Source organism: Bombina bombina, chromosome 1, assembly GCF_027579735.1.
Source record: "Bombina bombina isolate aBomBom1 chromosome 1, aBomBom1.pri, whole genome shotgun sequence".
Lineage (NCBI taxonomy): Eukaryota > Metazoa > Chordata > Amphibia > Anura > Bombinatoridae > Bombina > Bombina bombina.
Window position 1 is genome coordinate 1,573,816,104 of NC_069499.1, and position 15,587 is coordinate 1,573,831,690.

Genomic DNA, 15,587 nt, shown 5'->3' on the forward strand with positions numbered 1-15,587 from the left:
TACTTCTGAGGGCCCGCAGTGTTTGAAGGGGCGGGCCAAGCTGGGGATCTGCTTGGCCTTCAGGATTCATGGACCAACAGCATCTGACTGAACATGGAGGACGGTGTTCGGCAGGAGGAAGGGAATAGTCTTGGAATAGTATACTGGCCCAGTTAAGGGACGCAGCTGAATAGAGAGGGCCGGTTTGGCTTCAGGAGTGCCTCCGGTCCCTGCTGGAACAGGGTACTGTTTCAGAGTCTGCGGTCAGGACCCATCTGGTCCGACGTTCCAGGACCCAAGTGTGGCTAAGTCCTGAGGCGGTGAAGGTTGCTGGGGGCAAGAGGCGGTCGAGCCCGAGTCCTGGGCGGCGGCGGAGAGGAGATGTTCCGGCGGCGGGTGATCAGGTGATCACTGAGGTGCAGGATGAGTCGGAGTGGCCTGGTCCAGGAGCAGAGGCCACCCCCTGATCAGTCCCGTAAGGTGGATTATGGGGGCAGGAGGTCCGGGAAAACTGCCTGGGGAGGCCTGAGGCATGTCATTTTGTCCCCTTGAGTCAGCGGAGGCGGGACTTGTGTGATGGCCCGGCTGGGCCTGAGGCAGTATGGGGGGAAGTTTCTTGAGCTGGGGGTCCTCCTGTATTAGAGGCTGTAGCTGGGGGTCTTTCTGGGATAGGGGCAGGGATTAGGGCAGGAGCTGCTTTGGGGTCAGTAGGCAGACAAGGGGTAGGTAGTCAGGTGGGCCTTATAGGAACCACTGCCCATGTTTATCAGTGCAGGGGGCTATTAATGTAGTGGGGGAAGACAACCCTCCTGGTTCCCCTATTATGGTTGATGAGGAGTGGGAAGAGGTGGGGGATCTGGCCCTGGGATTGGAGTCCTCAGAGGACGAGGTTGTTCCCCCTACCCCTACGAAGAGTAGGCCTCTGGGTCTGTAGATGGGGGGGAATGTTCTTATTCTGCAGGGCTCAGGTCTAAGGGGGTGAGGGTTGAGGACCCCTGCTGTTCTGGGGGCAGTAGGTTCTTCCTGTGATCCCTCATTTTCTGTCCAATCAATTTCAGATGTGAGGGGACAAGGGTCATGGCCTGGTACTTCTGAGGGCTCGCAGTGTTTGAAGGGGACGGCCAAGCTGGGAATCCGCTTGGCCTTCAGGATTCATGGACCAACAGCATCAGACTGGACATGGAGGACGGCGTTCAGCAGGAGGAAGGGCATAGTCTTGGAAAAAACAGTGAGAATGGCCGTGGATTTCGGTCCAGGCCAGTTTTCCAGGGGGAGGAGATGTTTGAATGTGAGCAGAGGTACACCTTGTTATAATAGACGGCCAACAAGGCCTGGTGATTTGTGGCCCGCTGCCAGGGGCAGGCAGCGGAGGAAAAGTGGGGAAGTAGGGATGGGTGGTATGGGTGAGTCAGCACCCAAGAGAGGAAGCGGGGGTTACGGCCAATATAAGGTCCCTTTCCACTATTCAAGGGATCACTGAGGGATGGATGGAAATGAAGGGGTTTGTCTCATTTTCCACTTTTGCAGGATGTTATGCAACACACAAGGCAGCAGAGGACGGATACGGTGCCCAGAGCAACCGGGTGCCCGATGCAGGACATGACCACTGATGCCCGCCCAGGTTGGCCCACGCGGGTTGGAGCTGCTTGGACAGGTGTGTGTGGGGAGGATGGTAGGCAGGGATTTAGGTGTCTTGTGTGGGTAGGCAGGAATGATATGTTGTCTGAGTGTATTGTGGTGGGGTAAGGGAATTATTGGCCAAGATTGAGGGGGCTGGGAGTTTTGGTTCCTACACGGTTGCCAGAGCTTGGGTGCCTCCAGTGGCTTCGGGAGAGGTTTCTGTTCAAGGGGGAGGGACGGTTAGTTAGGGGGGGTTAAGGAGGTAATTCCCCCTCCGGTGAAGGAAGGTGCAGTCCCAGCAGTTCCCGGGGATATCTTACCTGTTAAGGCTACAGGGGGCTCTGAGCTTAAGATTGCTGATACTGCTATGGCGAGATCTTGCCTTTGCTCCATCGGTCCGCTGGGCATGCACTTGACTATGGGGGTGAGGGAGATTCGGCTAAGAGGGAAGAGGAGGAGAGGATGAGGCATTATAGAAAGTTGCCTAAGACCTTCACCAACTGGTTTCAGGCTTTCGTCATCTACGACAGTGTGATGGCTGGAAAGTTTCCTGACCAGGGTGCAGCACTTTTTTGCTACTTAGATGAAATTGCGGCAGCGCAGAGGATGTACAGGGGGGATGTTGTGGTGGGCCTATGATGAACAGTTTTAGGCAGCAACCAGAAATGCGGTGGGACGATAGGGACATGGGCCTGTAGCTAAAAATCATGACTTCCCTTCGTACTGCGCAGCCCTTTCGGGTGGGAGCCGGCAGGCAACCTCAGGGGGGTCAGCCGGCAACCGTCAAAAAAGGATTTTGTTTTGCTTTCAATGAAAGCACCTGTAAATGGGGAGCCTCCTGCAAGTTTCGGCACAAGTGCTCAGGGTGTGGGAGGGCACATTCCTTCTCCAAGTGCATCCGTAAGGGTAAGACTGGGGGAAGTTCCAAACTTTCAGACAAAGGGGGTAACCCCGGTGAAGGTAAGCGTGATGGAGTGGTGGCTCATCAGGTACGCTAAGAGGAGGGGGTATCGGAACATAGCATTGCTGTTATGGAGTGAGTTTGAGTTTTGTTTTAATATTCCATCCTCTGGGGGGGTAATTCAGTTTAGGGGTAACCTCAAGTCGGCCAGGGAGTGACCGGGGGTTGTTCAAGAAAAACTTGAGAAGGAGGTGGCATTCGGGCGCATGGCAAGTCCTTTCAGGGAACCACCTCTTTCTAACTTACAGATTTCCCCGTTGGGGGTGGTTCCTAAGAAGGACCCTGGCAGGTTCAGAATGATCCACCATCTCTCTTTTCCAAAAGGGGGATCAGTGAAAGATGACATTCCTAAGGAACTCACTTCGGTGTCATACACATCTTTTGATTTGGCAGTTCAACTGGTAAAGGAGGCAGGTCCGTTGGCATTGCTAGGAAAAATTGACATCGAATCGGCCTTCCGGTTGTTACCGGTTCACCCCTCGTCACATTACTTGTTGGGCTGTTATTTTAACAAGTCCTTTTATGTAGACCTTCCCATGGGATGTTCCTTGTTTAAGTGCTTTAGCTCTTTTTTGGAATGGGTCGTGCGGGTCCGGTTGGGCCATAAATAAATCTGTAGTCCATTACTTGGATGATTTTTTGTTTGTTGGCCCGGCTGGATCTGAGGTCTGTGTTCAACTGAGGGATGTGTGTTATCAAGTGGCGAGGAATTTTGGAGTTCCTATTGCTATGGAAAAATCAGAGGGCCCATTGACAGCACTGAATTTTCTAGGAATCACCATTGACTCAGAAAAGATGGAATGCCAGCTCCGCCTTGATCAAATTAGGGATATGGTGGGTGTTATTCAACGCTTTCTGAATGTTCAAAAAGTGACTCTGAAGGACTTGCAGTCTCTGTTGGGCAAATTAAATTTTGCTTGTAGAATTATCCCGATGGGACAAGTATTTTGCAGGAGACTATCCTTGGTGATGGCTAAGGTTGCTAAGCCTCATCACTTTGTTAGGATGTCTTGGGAACTTAAGAATGATTTACTTGTTTGGGCTCAGTTCTTGAGGGAATTTAATGGTAAGACTTTGTTCCAGGAGGTCAGGGTGTCGAATGTGGACCTGGACCTAGTAACTGATGCAGCTGGTGGCCATGGTTTTGGGGCCTATTGGTCATTGTTGTGCAGCGGCATGGCTGGATTCCTGGAGTCAGAAGCTTTGATTCGTAACCTTGTTTTCCTAGAACTGTTCCCCATTGTGGTGGCTCTGTTTGTGTGGGAAAAGGAGTTGATGAAGAAGTCTGTTGTGTTCCATACTGAAAACATGGGGGTGGTATCGGCCTTGAACACCCTGTCGGCCTCTTCCCCCCCTGTGTTGAGATTATTGAGATAGTTGGTGTTGAGGTGCTTTCAAATTAATGTGTGTGTGTGGGCTAAGCATATTCCTGTATCGATTAACTGTATTGCTAACGCTTTATCTTGTTTCCAGTGGCAGCAGTTTCGAGAATTGGCTCCGCATGCAGACGAGGTGGGGCGTCAGTGTCCGGACCACCTGTGGGAGCTTGGGACAGAGTACTGGCGGCCTTGGTGAAGGATTCCGTGGCTCCTGGGACTTGGTCCGCTTACGCTCGATAATCCACAAAAAAGAACTCACCCGGGGAACTCTGTTAAAATTCAAATTCAATTCTTTATTTCAAGTACAAATCATTAAAACTTATTTTCCTTTTGTGCAGCAACATAGGTAAAACAAGATTCCTCTGTGCATCCAAGGATTCAGACACACATGTTGAACTGAGGTAGCGTCAAGGAATCAGCTACGCTCGAGTCTGGGCTGGCTGGGAGGATTGGTTGTCTCGTCAGGGTGTTCGTGAAGGCGTGTCACGCTCGGTCGCCGGGAAGCTCCGGCGGTCCTCCTTGCGTGCTTGATTGACAGGTTTGTCTGCTCGGCTGAGCCGTCCCCTCCTGCTGACGTCAGGACTTGGCTTCTTATTCCGGGGTTCCTGTTCCTTCGGTGCCCATTTGTTTGTTCCTCTTTGTGGCTCCTGTGAATACTCTGTTTACTCTGAATAAGTTGTCTTTCCCTGCAACCCTGGTACTGTGGAGGACTATTCCTGAACTGCCTGAATACAGTTCCCTCTTCAGAAGTCTATCCGGCTGATATCTAGAATTCCATTACTCTTCCCAGAGGACTATGACCAACACTGTTCCATATCATGAGTACCTTGTTTTATAGAAGTTGTCGTGGGGTCACATCCTGGATTAAACTCAGAGTGCAAGGGTGTTGTTAAAGGTCGCCCTAGCATTTGGGTCTTCTTCTGGACATTACCTAACCTGACAGGCGTAGATGACCTTACGGGTTGCCTGTTGGAGTGTTTATGGCATTGAGGGAGTTCGGGTGTGCCTTTTTCAGCCATGGAAAAGAGGTTGTCTGCATTGGCTTTCAGGTTCAAGTTGTTGGGTTTGGGTGATGGGACTAAATCATTTATGGTACGGCAGGTTTTGAAGGGATTGAGGAAACAAGGGAAGTGGAAAGATCAGAGGATCATTACGTTTTCCCTATTGGAGAGGATCTGGGATGTGTTACCTGAGATTTGTTCATCCCCTTTTGAGGTTTTGCCATATATTTGAGAAAAAGTAAAACAGTATATATATATATACACGCACACACACACAATATATATATATATATATATATATATATATATATATATATATATATATATATAAATAAAAATAAGTTTTTCTTGCATGTGAAGAACATTGGAATCTGAAATATGAATAACTCATGTCTGTTTCTGAATTTTACCGGTGCTGTGGACTAAGTTGCTGTTATGGTCAGGGTTTAGCAGAGCCCTGTGTATACATCGGCACCTAAGACTCCATTGTAAGCTACTGTTACAATGTGTGTTTTTACACACAAACATACACAGTCACACACACACACACACAAACATAGGCACACATATACATACACAGTCACATACACACAAACACAGACACACACAAATACACAAACACATATACACAAACATACACAGTTACACACACACAAACACTGACACATACACAGACACACACATATATACAAAGTCACACATACGCATGCATATACACACAAACATACACAGTTACACACACACATAGAAACAAACACACACACATACAGGGAGTGCAGAATTATTAGGCAAATGAGTATTTTGACCACATCATCCTCTTTATGCATGTTGTCTTACTCCAAGCTGTATAGGCTCGAAAGCCTACTACCAATTAAGCATATTAGGTGATGTGCATCTCTGTAATGAGAAGGGGTGTAGTCTAATGACATCAACACCCTATATCAGGTGTGCATAATTATTAGGCAACTTCCTTTCCTTTGGCAAAATGGATCAAAAGAAGGACTTGACAGGCTCGGAAAAGTCAAAAATAGTGAGATATCTTGCAGAGGGATGCAGCACTCTTAAAATGGCAAAGCTTCTGAAGCGTGATCATCGAACAATCAAGCGTTTCATTCAAAATAGTCAACAGGGTCGCAAGAAGCGTGTGGAAAAACCAAGGCGCAAAATAACTGCCCATGAACTGAGAAAAGTCAAGCGTGCAGCTGCCAAGATGCCACTTGCCACCAGTTTGGCCATATTTCAGAGCTGCAACATAACTGGAGTGCCCAAAAGCACAAGGTGTGCAATACTCAGAGACATGGCCAAGGTAAGAAAGGCTGAAAGATGACCACCACTGAACAAGACACACAAGCTGAAACGTCAAGACTGGGCCAAGAAATATCTCAAGACTGATTTTTCTATGGTTTTATGGACTGATGAAATGAGAGTGAGTCTTGATGGGCCAGATGGATGAGCCCGTGGCTGGATTGGTAAAGGGCAGAGAGCTCCAGTCCGACTCAGACGCCAGCAAGGTGGAGGTGGAGTACTGGTTTGGGCTGGTATCATCAAAGATGAGCTTGTGGGGCCTTTTCGGGTTGAGGATGGAGTCAAGCTCAACTCCCGGTCCTACTGCCAGTTTCTGGAAGACACCTTCTTCAAGCAGTGGTACAGGAAGAAGTCTGCATCCTTCAAGAAAAACATGATTTTCATGCAGGACAATGCTCCATCACACGCGTCCAAGTACTCCACAGCGTGGCTGGCAAGAAAGGGTATAAAAGAAGAAAATCTAATGACATGGCCTCCTTGTTCACCTGATCTGAACCCCATTGAGAATCTGTGGTCCATCATCAAATGTGAGATTTACAAGGAGGGAAAACAGTACACCTCTCTGAACAGTGTCTGGGAGGCTGTGGTTGCTGCTGCACGCAATGTTGATGGTGAACAGATCAAAACACTGACAGAATCCATGGATGGCAGGCTTTTGAGTGTCCTTGCAAAGAAAGGTGGCTATATTGGTCACTGATTTGTTTTTGTTTTGTTTTTGAATGTCAGAAATGTATATTTGTGAATGTTGAGATGTTATATTGGTTTCACTGGTAAAAATAAATAATTGAAATGGGTATATATTTGTTTTTTGTTAAGTTGCCTAATAATTATGCACAGTAATAGTCACCTGCACACACAGATATCCCCCTAAAATAGCTATAACTAAAAGCAAACTAAAAACTACTTCCAAAACTATTCAGCTTTGATATTAATGAGTTTTTTGGGTTCATTGAGAACATGGTTGTTCTTCAATAATAAAATTAATCCTCAAAAATACAACTTGCCTAATAATTCTGCACTCCCTGTATATACAAAGTCGCACACACGCACATATACACAGTTACACACACACACATATAGAAATAAACACACACATATATACAAAGTCACACACACACACACACACACATATATACAAAGATAACGAAAAGAGGGCGCCACATAGGGTGATAACGTTCGGTACAGCAAAGATACAGACGTCTGTAAAGTAATGCGCTTACCAGAAGCTGTGGTACTGTTCTGTGACCAGTACTATCTCGCCTGCTAGCACTTAAATCAGTGGCTAGTACACTGTCAGACAGTCACTTGTAGAATCTTCTCTTTTTAGGTGTCGGCTCAACCATTAGAGCACATGCAAAGATTGTTCAAATACTTGTGTGAAAGTGCTGGACCACCAAGGGTCGTTTCATCAGATAAAAGCACATACTTGCTTTTATCTGATGGAACAACCCTTGGTGGTCGAGAAACGCGTTATAAAATAAAGCCTGTACCTTTTATACTTGGAAGTTGTCCGTTACCTTTTATCCAGCACTTTCACACAAGTATTTGAACAATCTGTGCATGTGCTCTAACGGTTGAGCCGACACCTAAAAAGAGAAGATTCTACAAGTGACTGTCTGACAGTGTACTAGCCACTGATTTAAGTGCTAGCAGGCGAGATAGTACTGGTCACAGAACAGTACCACAGCTTCTGGTAAGCGCATTACTTTACAGACGTCTGTATCTTTGCTGTACCGAACGTTATCACCCTATGTGGCGCCCTCTTTTCTTTATCTATCTATAGCAATACCCCTGTTCTCTGGGACATAGAGGAGCTGCCTACCGGGACCTCACCGCCAGGAACATCACCCTTCCAGGGATTTTGGCCATTACGGCCTTTCATCATCTGACTGTTCGTTACAATTGTGATACAACTAACATTGTTAATTATCTTTTTTTTTTTCCGCTTTATTGTCTTTTATACATCCCCCTGCTTTATCAAACAGCGCGCCTTCACATCCCCTTCTGGGATTATACAATATACAGTATACAAAGTCATACACACACACATACACAGACACCCACACATGTATATATAAACAAACAAACAAACACACACATATACACAGTCACACAGACACATACACATATATACAGTCATACACACACATACACACAAACACAGACACATACACCGACACACATATATACAGTCATACATGCACATACACAGACACACACATATATACAGTCATACACAGACACACACACATATATAGTCATACACACACACACACACACAAACGCAGACACATACACAGGTACACACACATATATACAGTCATACACACACAAACGCAGACACATACACAGACACATATATACAGTCATACACACAAACGCAGACACATACACAGACACATATATACAGTCATACACACACACACACAAACGCTGACATATACACAGTCATACACACACTAACACATACACAGACACACACATACATACAAACATACACACACACAAACGCAAAAACATACACACACACAAACGCAGAAACATACACACACACACATATATACAGTCATACACACACAAACGCAGACACATACACACATATATACAGTACTACACACACACAAACGCAGACACATACACAGGCACACACACATATATACAGTCATACACACACACACACAAACGCAGACACATATACAGACACATATATACAGTAATACACACACACAAATGCAGACACATACACACACACACACACATATATACAGTCATACACACACACAAACGCAGACACATACACAGACACACACACACACATATACACAGTCATACACACACTAACACAGACACACACACATAAATAGTCATACACACACATATATACAGTCATACACACACACAAATGCAGACACACACACATATATACAGTCATACACACATACACACACACAAACGCAGACACAGACACACACACACGCAGACACAGACACACACACATGTACAGTATATAGAAACAAACACACACATATATACAAAGTCACACACACATGTACAGTATATAGAAACAAACACACACATATATACATAGTCACACACACACAAATACACAAACACAGCTCATATAAAAAGGTGTTTCATGTCTTCATATTTTAGTAAAAACCTACACAGTGTATTGTGCAGTTTAAGTATAAAACATCAACATTATAAAGCATCAGTTACACTTGTCCTTGAAGAGTTTATTGCAATGTTAATACAAATCTGTATTTCTCTTTAGAAATCCATCCTACATCGTCTGGTTTTTGTGTCCAAGCTCTCCTGGCAGCTGGCAGATAAGCGGGACCTGGCAGGTAAAATAACACACTGAGGGTAGTTTTACTGATCTGCACAGGATATGGGTGGCCCCAGGTTTAGCTATAGGGAATGTAACATAAAAACCTATAAAAATGACACTTATTGCCAGGAAACAGGTGGGTAGGTTTGACCTGGCACAATCTATCGTGGCTTAGCTTTAGCAGAATCCTCCCTTTTGTGCCTGGCAGATCTCTGGGAACAGCAGTTCCAGAAATATAACCTGGGAGAGAGTGTAACCGGTGTCCTGCTACTTTACTCATCATACACTATTCACATTATGGAGGTAGGTAAAGGATTGTCACCTTGTACCTGCTGTAAGGAGCAAATATATCTGAGAATGGGTCTGGGGAACAGATATGTGGGATCAGGGGGTCTGAGAGAACATGTGGTTCTGATCTGTGGGGACTGGGTGGGTCTCAGGAGGGGCAGGAAAATCTGTGTGTGTGTGGGCGGGGGGGGGGGGGCAAGTCTGTGTGAGGTATCATCTGTGTCTGCTTTGTGACTCTTCCCTCTGTCTCAGTCCAGCAGTGATGTCCTTTACTGTGCGCTGAGAGATCTATGTGAAAAGAAAAAAACAGGAGTCAGGTGAGAGTTGTGCTGCATTCTGTTTCCCACATACTCATCTTATTCTGCTGTTAAAGCTATTGCTGCAGTAAATGTAATCACACCCTCAGATTGCTTAACATGACTACTGTATGTGAACCTCAGGGGCGGTCTTTATAAACAGGAAGTGCTTACCCAGTTTGCACTAAAGCTGCAAAACAATGGTTGAAGGTGGTAATTATGTGTAGGGGGCATAATTTTCTATGGTTTTCTCTATTTATTTTTATTAAAAACCCAATTTCCCCCCTTTCCATCTCTCCTTATCTAAGCTAAGTTGGACAAAGAATATGTGAAAACTAAACTATTATGGATATTTATGGCTGTTGACACCTTTGAGAATTGGGTATTTTAGAATAATACTTTGGGTGTCTAGCTCCCCCTTAGGACCACCCTAAAACCAACACTGGCCAACTTCATGCCCTCACCATGTCCTGGATCAGAGGGCCAAGCAATACTATACATAACATATGCTCCATGAACAGGTTTGATTGGCAGCAAAGCATGGACAGGGTGAATATGCAACATTCTACAGCTGCGTATTCTCTGATATCATGTATACTATTTTGTATACCTAAAGGACTAATTTGATTATAGAAATAAAATACATTTTGAATTTACTATCCCTTTAAATGTCATGGAAAAAAAGTAAAAATCCTTTAGTAAGAAAATGAGAAAAGTGATGTACAGGTGATACCGTTAATAGCGACTAATAGTGGATACGGTTGTAAGCTTTCAGGCATTCTGAGTCTAAATCCCATCTGACTGTGTTATGTGGCGCGTATCCACAGGAATCTGGTGCAGGAGCCACGGATACTGGTGATGTCTCACAACATCCCAACACGCATGTTCAGCCAATGGAGCTTTAAGGTCATAAATACTCCAGAGCAGAATCTGTCAGGCAAATACAATGAGGAGCCCATCGATGACCTCATCAAGGACTGCTTGAGCAAACTCCTAAAGCTGGGGATGCACATATCAAAGTACCCCAAGGTCTGTTACAAGTTTCCCATGATCCTCTGCATCATGCAAATGTAAAGAACAGTCACTGAATCTACACATTCACTAATGAGAGCTACCGCACACTATAGTGAATATCTCCTATTAAAACAGGGGAAATGTGACTCTATTGAGGTCAGTCTCTAGTGGATCTAGATTACTAATGTAATATCACCTCAAACCTAAGTCACACAGAACAAGAAGCAGCTTGTAACCTTTTATAAGCACTATAAAGTGACAGTGTGTGCCAAACTCTTTATTTAATTAGGTTTATACCCATATTAGACCTCAGATCAGCCTGTCAGCCCTATAGCCATATCAGACCCCTGGCCCTGCAGCCGCTATGTCAGACCAATACCTCAGATCAGACCCCTGGGCCCTGCAGCCCCTATGTCAGACCAATACCTCAGATCAGATGGCCCTGCAGCCCCATAGCCATATCAGACCCCTGGGCCCTGCAGCCCCTATGTCAGACCAATACCCATATCAGACCTTAGTTCAGACACCTGGCCCTGCAGGACCTTGATTAGCCCCATGCCCTTATAAGACCTCAGTTCAGACACCTGGCCCTGCAGCACCTTGATTAGCCCCATGCCCTTATCAGACCTCCGTTCAGACCCCTGACCCTTCACTCCCTCTGTCACCCACATATCTATATCAAACCACCCTGCAGCCCCTATGTCACCCACATCTATATCAAACCTTAGAACAGATTCCCTGGCACTGCACCACCTATGTCACCCACATGCCCATATCAAACCACCCTGCAGCCCGTCTGTCACCCACATGTCCATATCAAACCACCCTGCAGCCCCTCTGTCACCCACATGCCCATATCATTCCATAGATCAGACCCCTGACCCTGCAGCCCTTTTGTCAGCCCATACCAAACCATAGATCATCAGATCCCTGGCCCTGCACCTCCTATGTCACCCACATGTCCATATCAAACCGCCCTGCAGCCCCTCTGTCATCCACATGTCTATATCAAACCATAGATCAGACCCCTGGCCCTGCAGCCTCTTTGTCAGTCTCTCGCCCACAAAAGATCCTGTCATACTCTTCATAGGTGGGCTGAGGTGGTTTTGACTAACTCAATATCTGGTCTTCTCTTTCCATCTTTTCCAGGGAACCAGGAACATCCCAGATGCCGTGTTTGACCGGGCCCCTAACCTTGTTATTCCTGAATCCTCTATAGTCCGGTTGTTGAGCTGCACAGAGCTCCTCACCCCTAAACAGTTCCTTGAAGCCTATGATTCTCCTGTCAATCTCCTCATGGATTCAGGTGAGTTTATTTGGTGTTCAGCAAGTAACTAACTCTCAGTCATTTACAACCAGGAATGAGTTTAGAGTACAAGAAAGTTTGTTTTGATTTACTTAATACACAAAAAACTGTCGGCCAGATTACGAGTTTTGCGGTAAGAGGGGTGTGGTGCTAACTTGCACGTTATTTTCACCGCTCACTTACCTACAGCGCTGGTATTACAGGTTTTCCTAAACCCGGCGTTAATAGGCAAGAAGTAAGCGTAGAGCAAAATTGTGCTCCATATACCAGCGCTGCTTAAGTGGGTGAGCTGGTTGTACGTGCTCGTGCACAATTTCCCCACAGACATCAATGGGGAGAGCCGGCTGAAAAAAAAGCCTAACACCTGCAAAAAAGCAGCGTAAAGCTCCGTAACGCAGCCCCATTGATTCCTATGGGGAAACTACAATTATGTTTACACCTAACACCCTAAAATGAACCACGAGTCTAAACACCCCTTATCTTACACTTATTAACCCCTAATCTGCCACCCCGACATCGCCGCCACCTACATTATATTTATTAACCCTTAATCTGAAGCTCCGGACATCGCCGCCACCTACATTATACTTATTAAATCCTAATCTGCTGCCCCCAACATCGCCGACACCTACATTATATTTATTAACCCCTAATCTCCCGCCACCAATGTCGCTGCCACTATACTATATTTATTAACCCCTAAACCTAAGTCTAACCCTAACAGCCACTAACTTAAATTTAATTAAAATAAATTTAAATAAAATCTACTATTAATAACTAAATAATTCCTATTTAAAACTAAATACTTACCTGCAAAATAAACCCTAAGCTAGCTACAATATAACTAATAGTTACATTGTAGTTATCTTAGGGTTTATTTTTATTTTACAGGCAAGTTTGTATTTATTTTAACTAGGTAGAATAGTTACCTGTAAAATAAAACCTAACCTGTCTTACTCTAACACCTAACCTTACACTACAATTAAATAAATTACCTAAATTAAATACAATTACCTAAATTACAAAAACAAACACTAAATTACACAAAATAAAAAACAAATTACAAGATATTTAAACTAATTACACCTAATCTAATAGCCCTATCAAAATAAAAAAATCCCCCCAAAATAAAAATAAAAAACCCTAGCCTAAACTAAACTACCAATAACCTTTAGCTCTATTGCAGCCCAAAGCCCTAACCTAAATATAAAACCCACCCAATAAACCCTTAAAAAAACCTAACACTAACCCCTGAAAATCCACTTACAGTTTTGAAGAGCAGACATCCATCCTCAACGAAGCCAGGACAAGTCCTCAACGAAGCCAGAAGTCTTCATCCAGACGGCAGAAGTGGTCCTCCAGACGGGCAGAAGTCTTCATCCAGACGGCATCTTCTATCTTCATCCATCCGGTGAGGAGCGGGTCCATCTTCAAGACATCCGACTCGGAGCATCCTCTTCTTTCCAACGACTAATGAAGGTTCCTTTAAGTGACGTCATCCAAGATTGCATCCCTTAGATTCTCATAGAATTCTATCAGCCAATTGGAATTAAGGTTGAAAAAATCCTATTGGCTGATGCAATCAGCCAATAGGATTTAACTTGCATTCTATTGGCTGATTGGAACAGCCAATAAAATGCGAGCTCAATCCTATTGGCTGATTGGATCAGCCAATAGGATTGAAGATCAATCCTATTGGCTGATTGCATCAGCCAATAGGATTTTTTCAACCTTATTTCAGTCAATTGGAATCTAAGGGACGCCATCTTGGATGACGTCACTTAAAGGAACCTTCATTCGTCGTTAGTCATCAGAAACAAGAGGATGCTCTGCGTCGGATGTCTTGAAGATGGACCCGCTCCTCGCCGGATGAAGATAGAAGATGCCATTTGGATGAAGACTTCTGCCCGTCTGGAGGACCACTTCTGCCGGCTTGGATGAAGACAAAGAAGGCTTTGTTGAGGACTTCTTGCCGCTTCGTTGAGGACTTCTCCCGGCTCTTCAAAACTGTAAGTGGATCTTCAGAGATTAGTGTTAGTTTTTTTTTAAGGGTTTATTGGGTGGGTTTTATTTTTAGGTTAGGGCTTTGGGCTGCAATAGAGCTAAATGCCCTTTTAAGGGCAATGTCCATCCAAATGCCCTTTTCAGGGCAATGGGGAGCTTAGGTTTTTTTAGTTAGGATTTTATTTGGGGGGTTGGTTGTGTGGGTGGTGGGTGTTACTGTTGGGGGGTTGTTTGTATTTTTTTTACAGGTAAAAGAGCTGATTTCTTTGGGGCAATGCCCCACAAAAGGCCCTTTTAAGGGCTATTGGTAGTTTAGTTTAGGCTAGGGTTTTTTTTTATTTTGGGAGGGCTTTTTTATTTTGATAGGGCTATTAGATTAGGTGTAATTAGTTTAAATATCTTGTAATTTGTTTTTTATTTTGTGTAATTTAGTGTTTTTTTGTTTGTAATTTAGGTAATTGTATTTAATTTAGTTAATTGTATTTAATTTAGGTAATTTATTTAATTGTAGTGTAAGGTTAAGTTTTATTGTAAGACTGGTTCCATTTTATTTTACAGGTAAATTTGTATTTATTTTAACTAGGTAGTTAGTAAATAGTTAATAACTATTTAGTAACTATTCTACCTAGTTAAAATAAATACAAACTTGCCTGTGAAATAAAAATAAAACCTAAGATAGATATTAGTTATATTGTAGCTAGCTTAGGGTTTATTTTACAGGTAAGTATTTAGTTTTAAATAGGAATTATTTAGTTATTAATAGTAGATTTTATTTAGATTTATTTTAATTAAATTTAAGTTAGTGGGTGTTAGGGTTAGACTTAGGTTTAGGGGTTAATAAATATAGTATAGTGGCGGCAACGTTGGGGGCGGCAGACTAGGGGTTAATAAATGTTAGGGACAGCAGATTAGGAGTTAATATTTAACTAGTGTTTGCGAGGCGGGAGTGTGGCGGTTTAGAGGTTAATATGTTTATTATACTGGCGGCGATGTCGGGAGCGGCAGATTAGGGGTTAATAATTTTATTTTAATGTTTGCGATGCGGGAGGGCCTCGGTTTAGGGGTTAATAGGTAGTTTATGGGTGTTAGTGTATTTTTAACAC

At 44.2% G+C, this 15,587-nt stretch overlaps 1 protein-coding gene across 3 annotated transcripts in view; it reads left to right on the forward strand.

Annotated features, from left to right (window-relative positions):
• The window catches only part of LOC128644135 (testis-expressed protein 47-like), a 43,050-nt gene that overhangs the window by 15,322 nt on the left and 12,141 nt on the right, over window positions 1-15,587 (forward strand). For all 3 annotated transcript variants that reach the window (XM_053696857.1, XM_053696849.1, XM_053696854.1), the window contains 5 exons: window positions 9,520-9,592; window positions 9,785-9,879; window positions 10,117-10,181; window positions 10,988-11,189; window positions 12,324-12,480. In XM_053696857.1, the coding sequence (XP_053552832.1) occupies window positions 9,520-9,592; window positions 9,785-9,879; window positions 10,117-10,181; window positions 10,988-11,189; window positions 12,324-12,480 (592 nt within the window). The remainder of the gene's footprint in view (window positions 1-9,519; window positions 9,593-9,784; window positions 9,880-10,116; window positions 10,182-10,987; window positions 11,190-12,323; window positions 12,481-15,587) is intronic.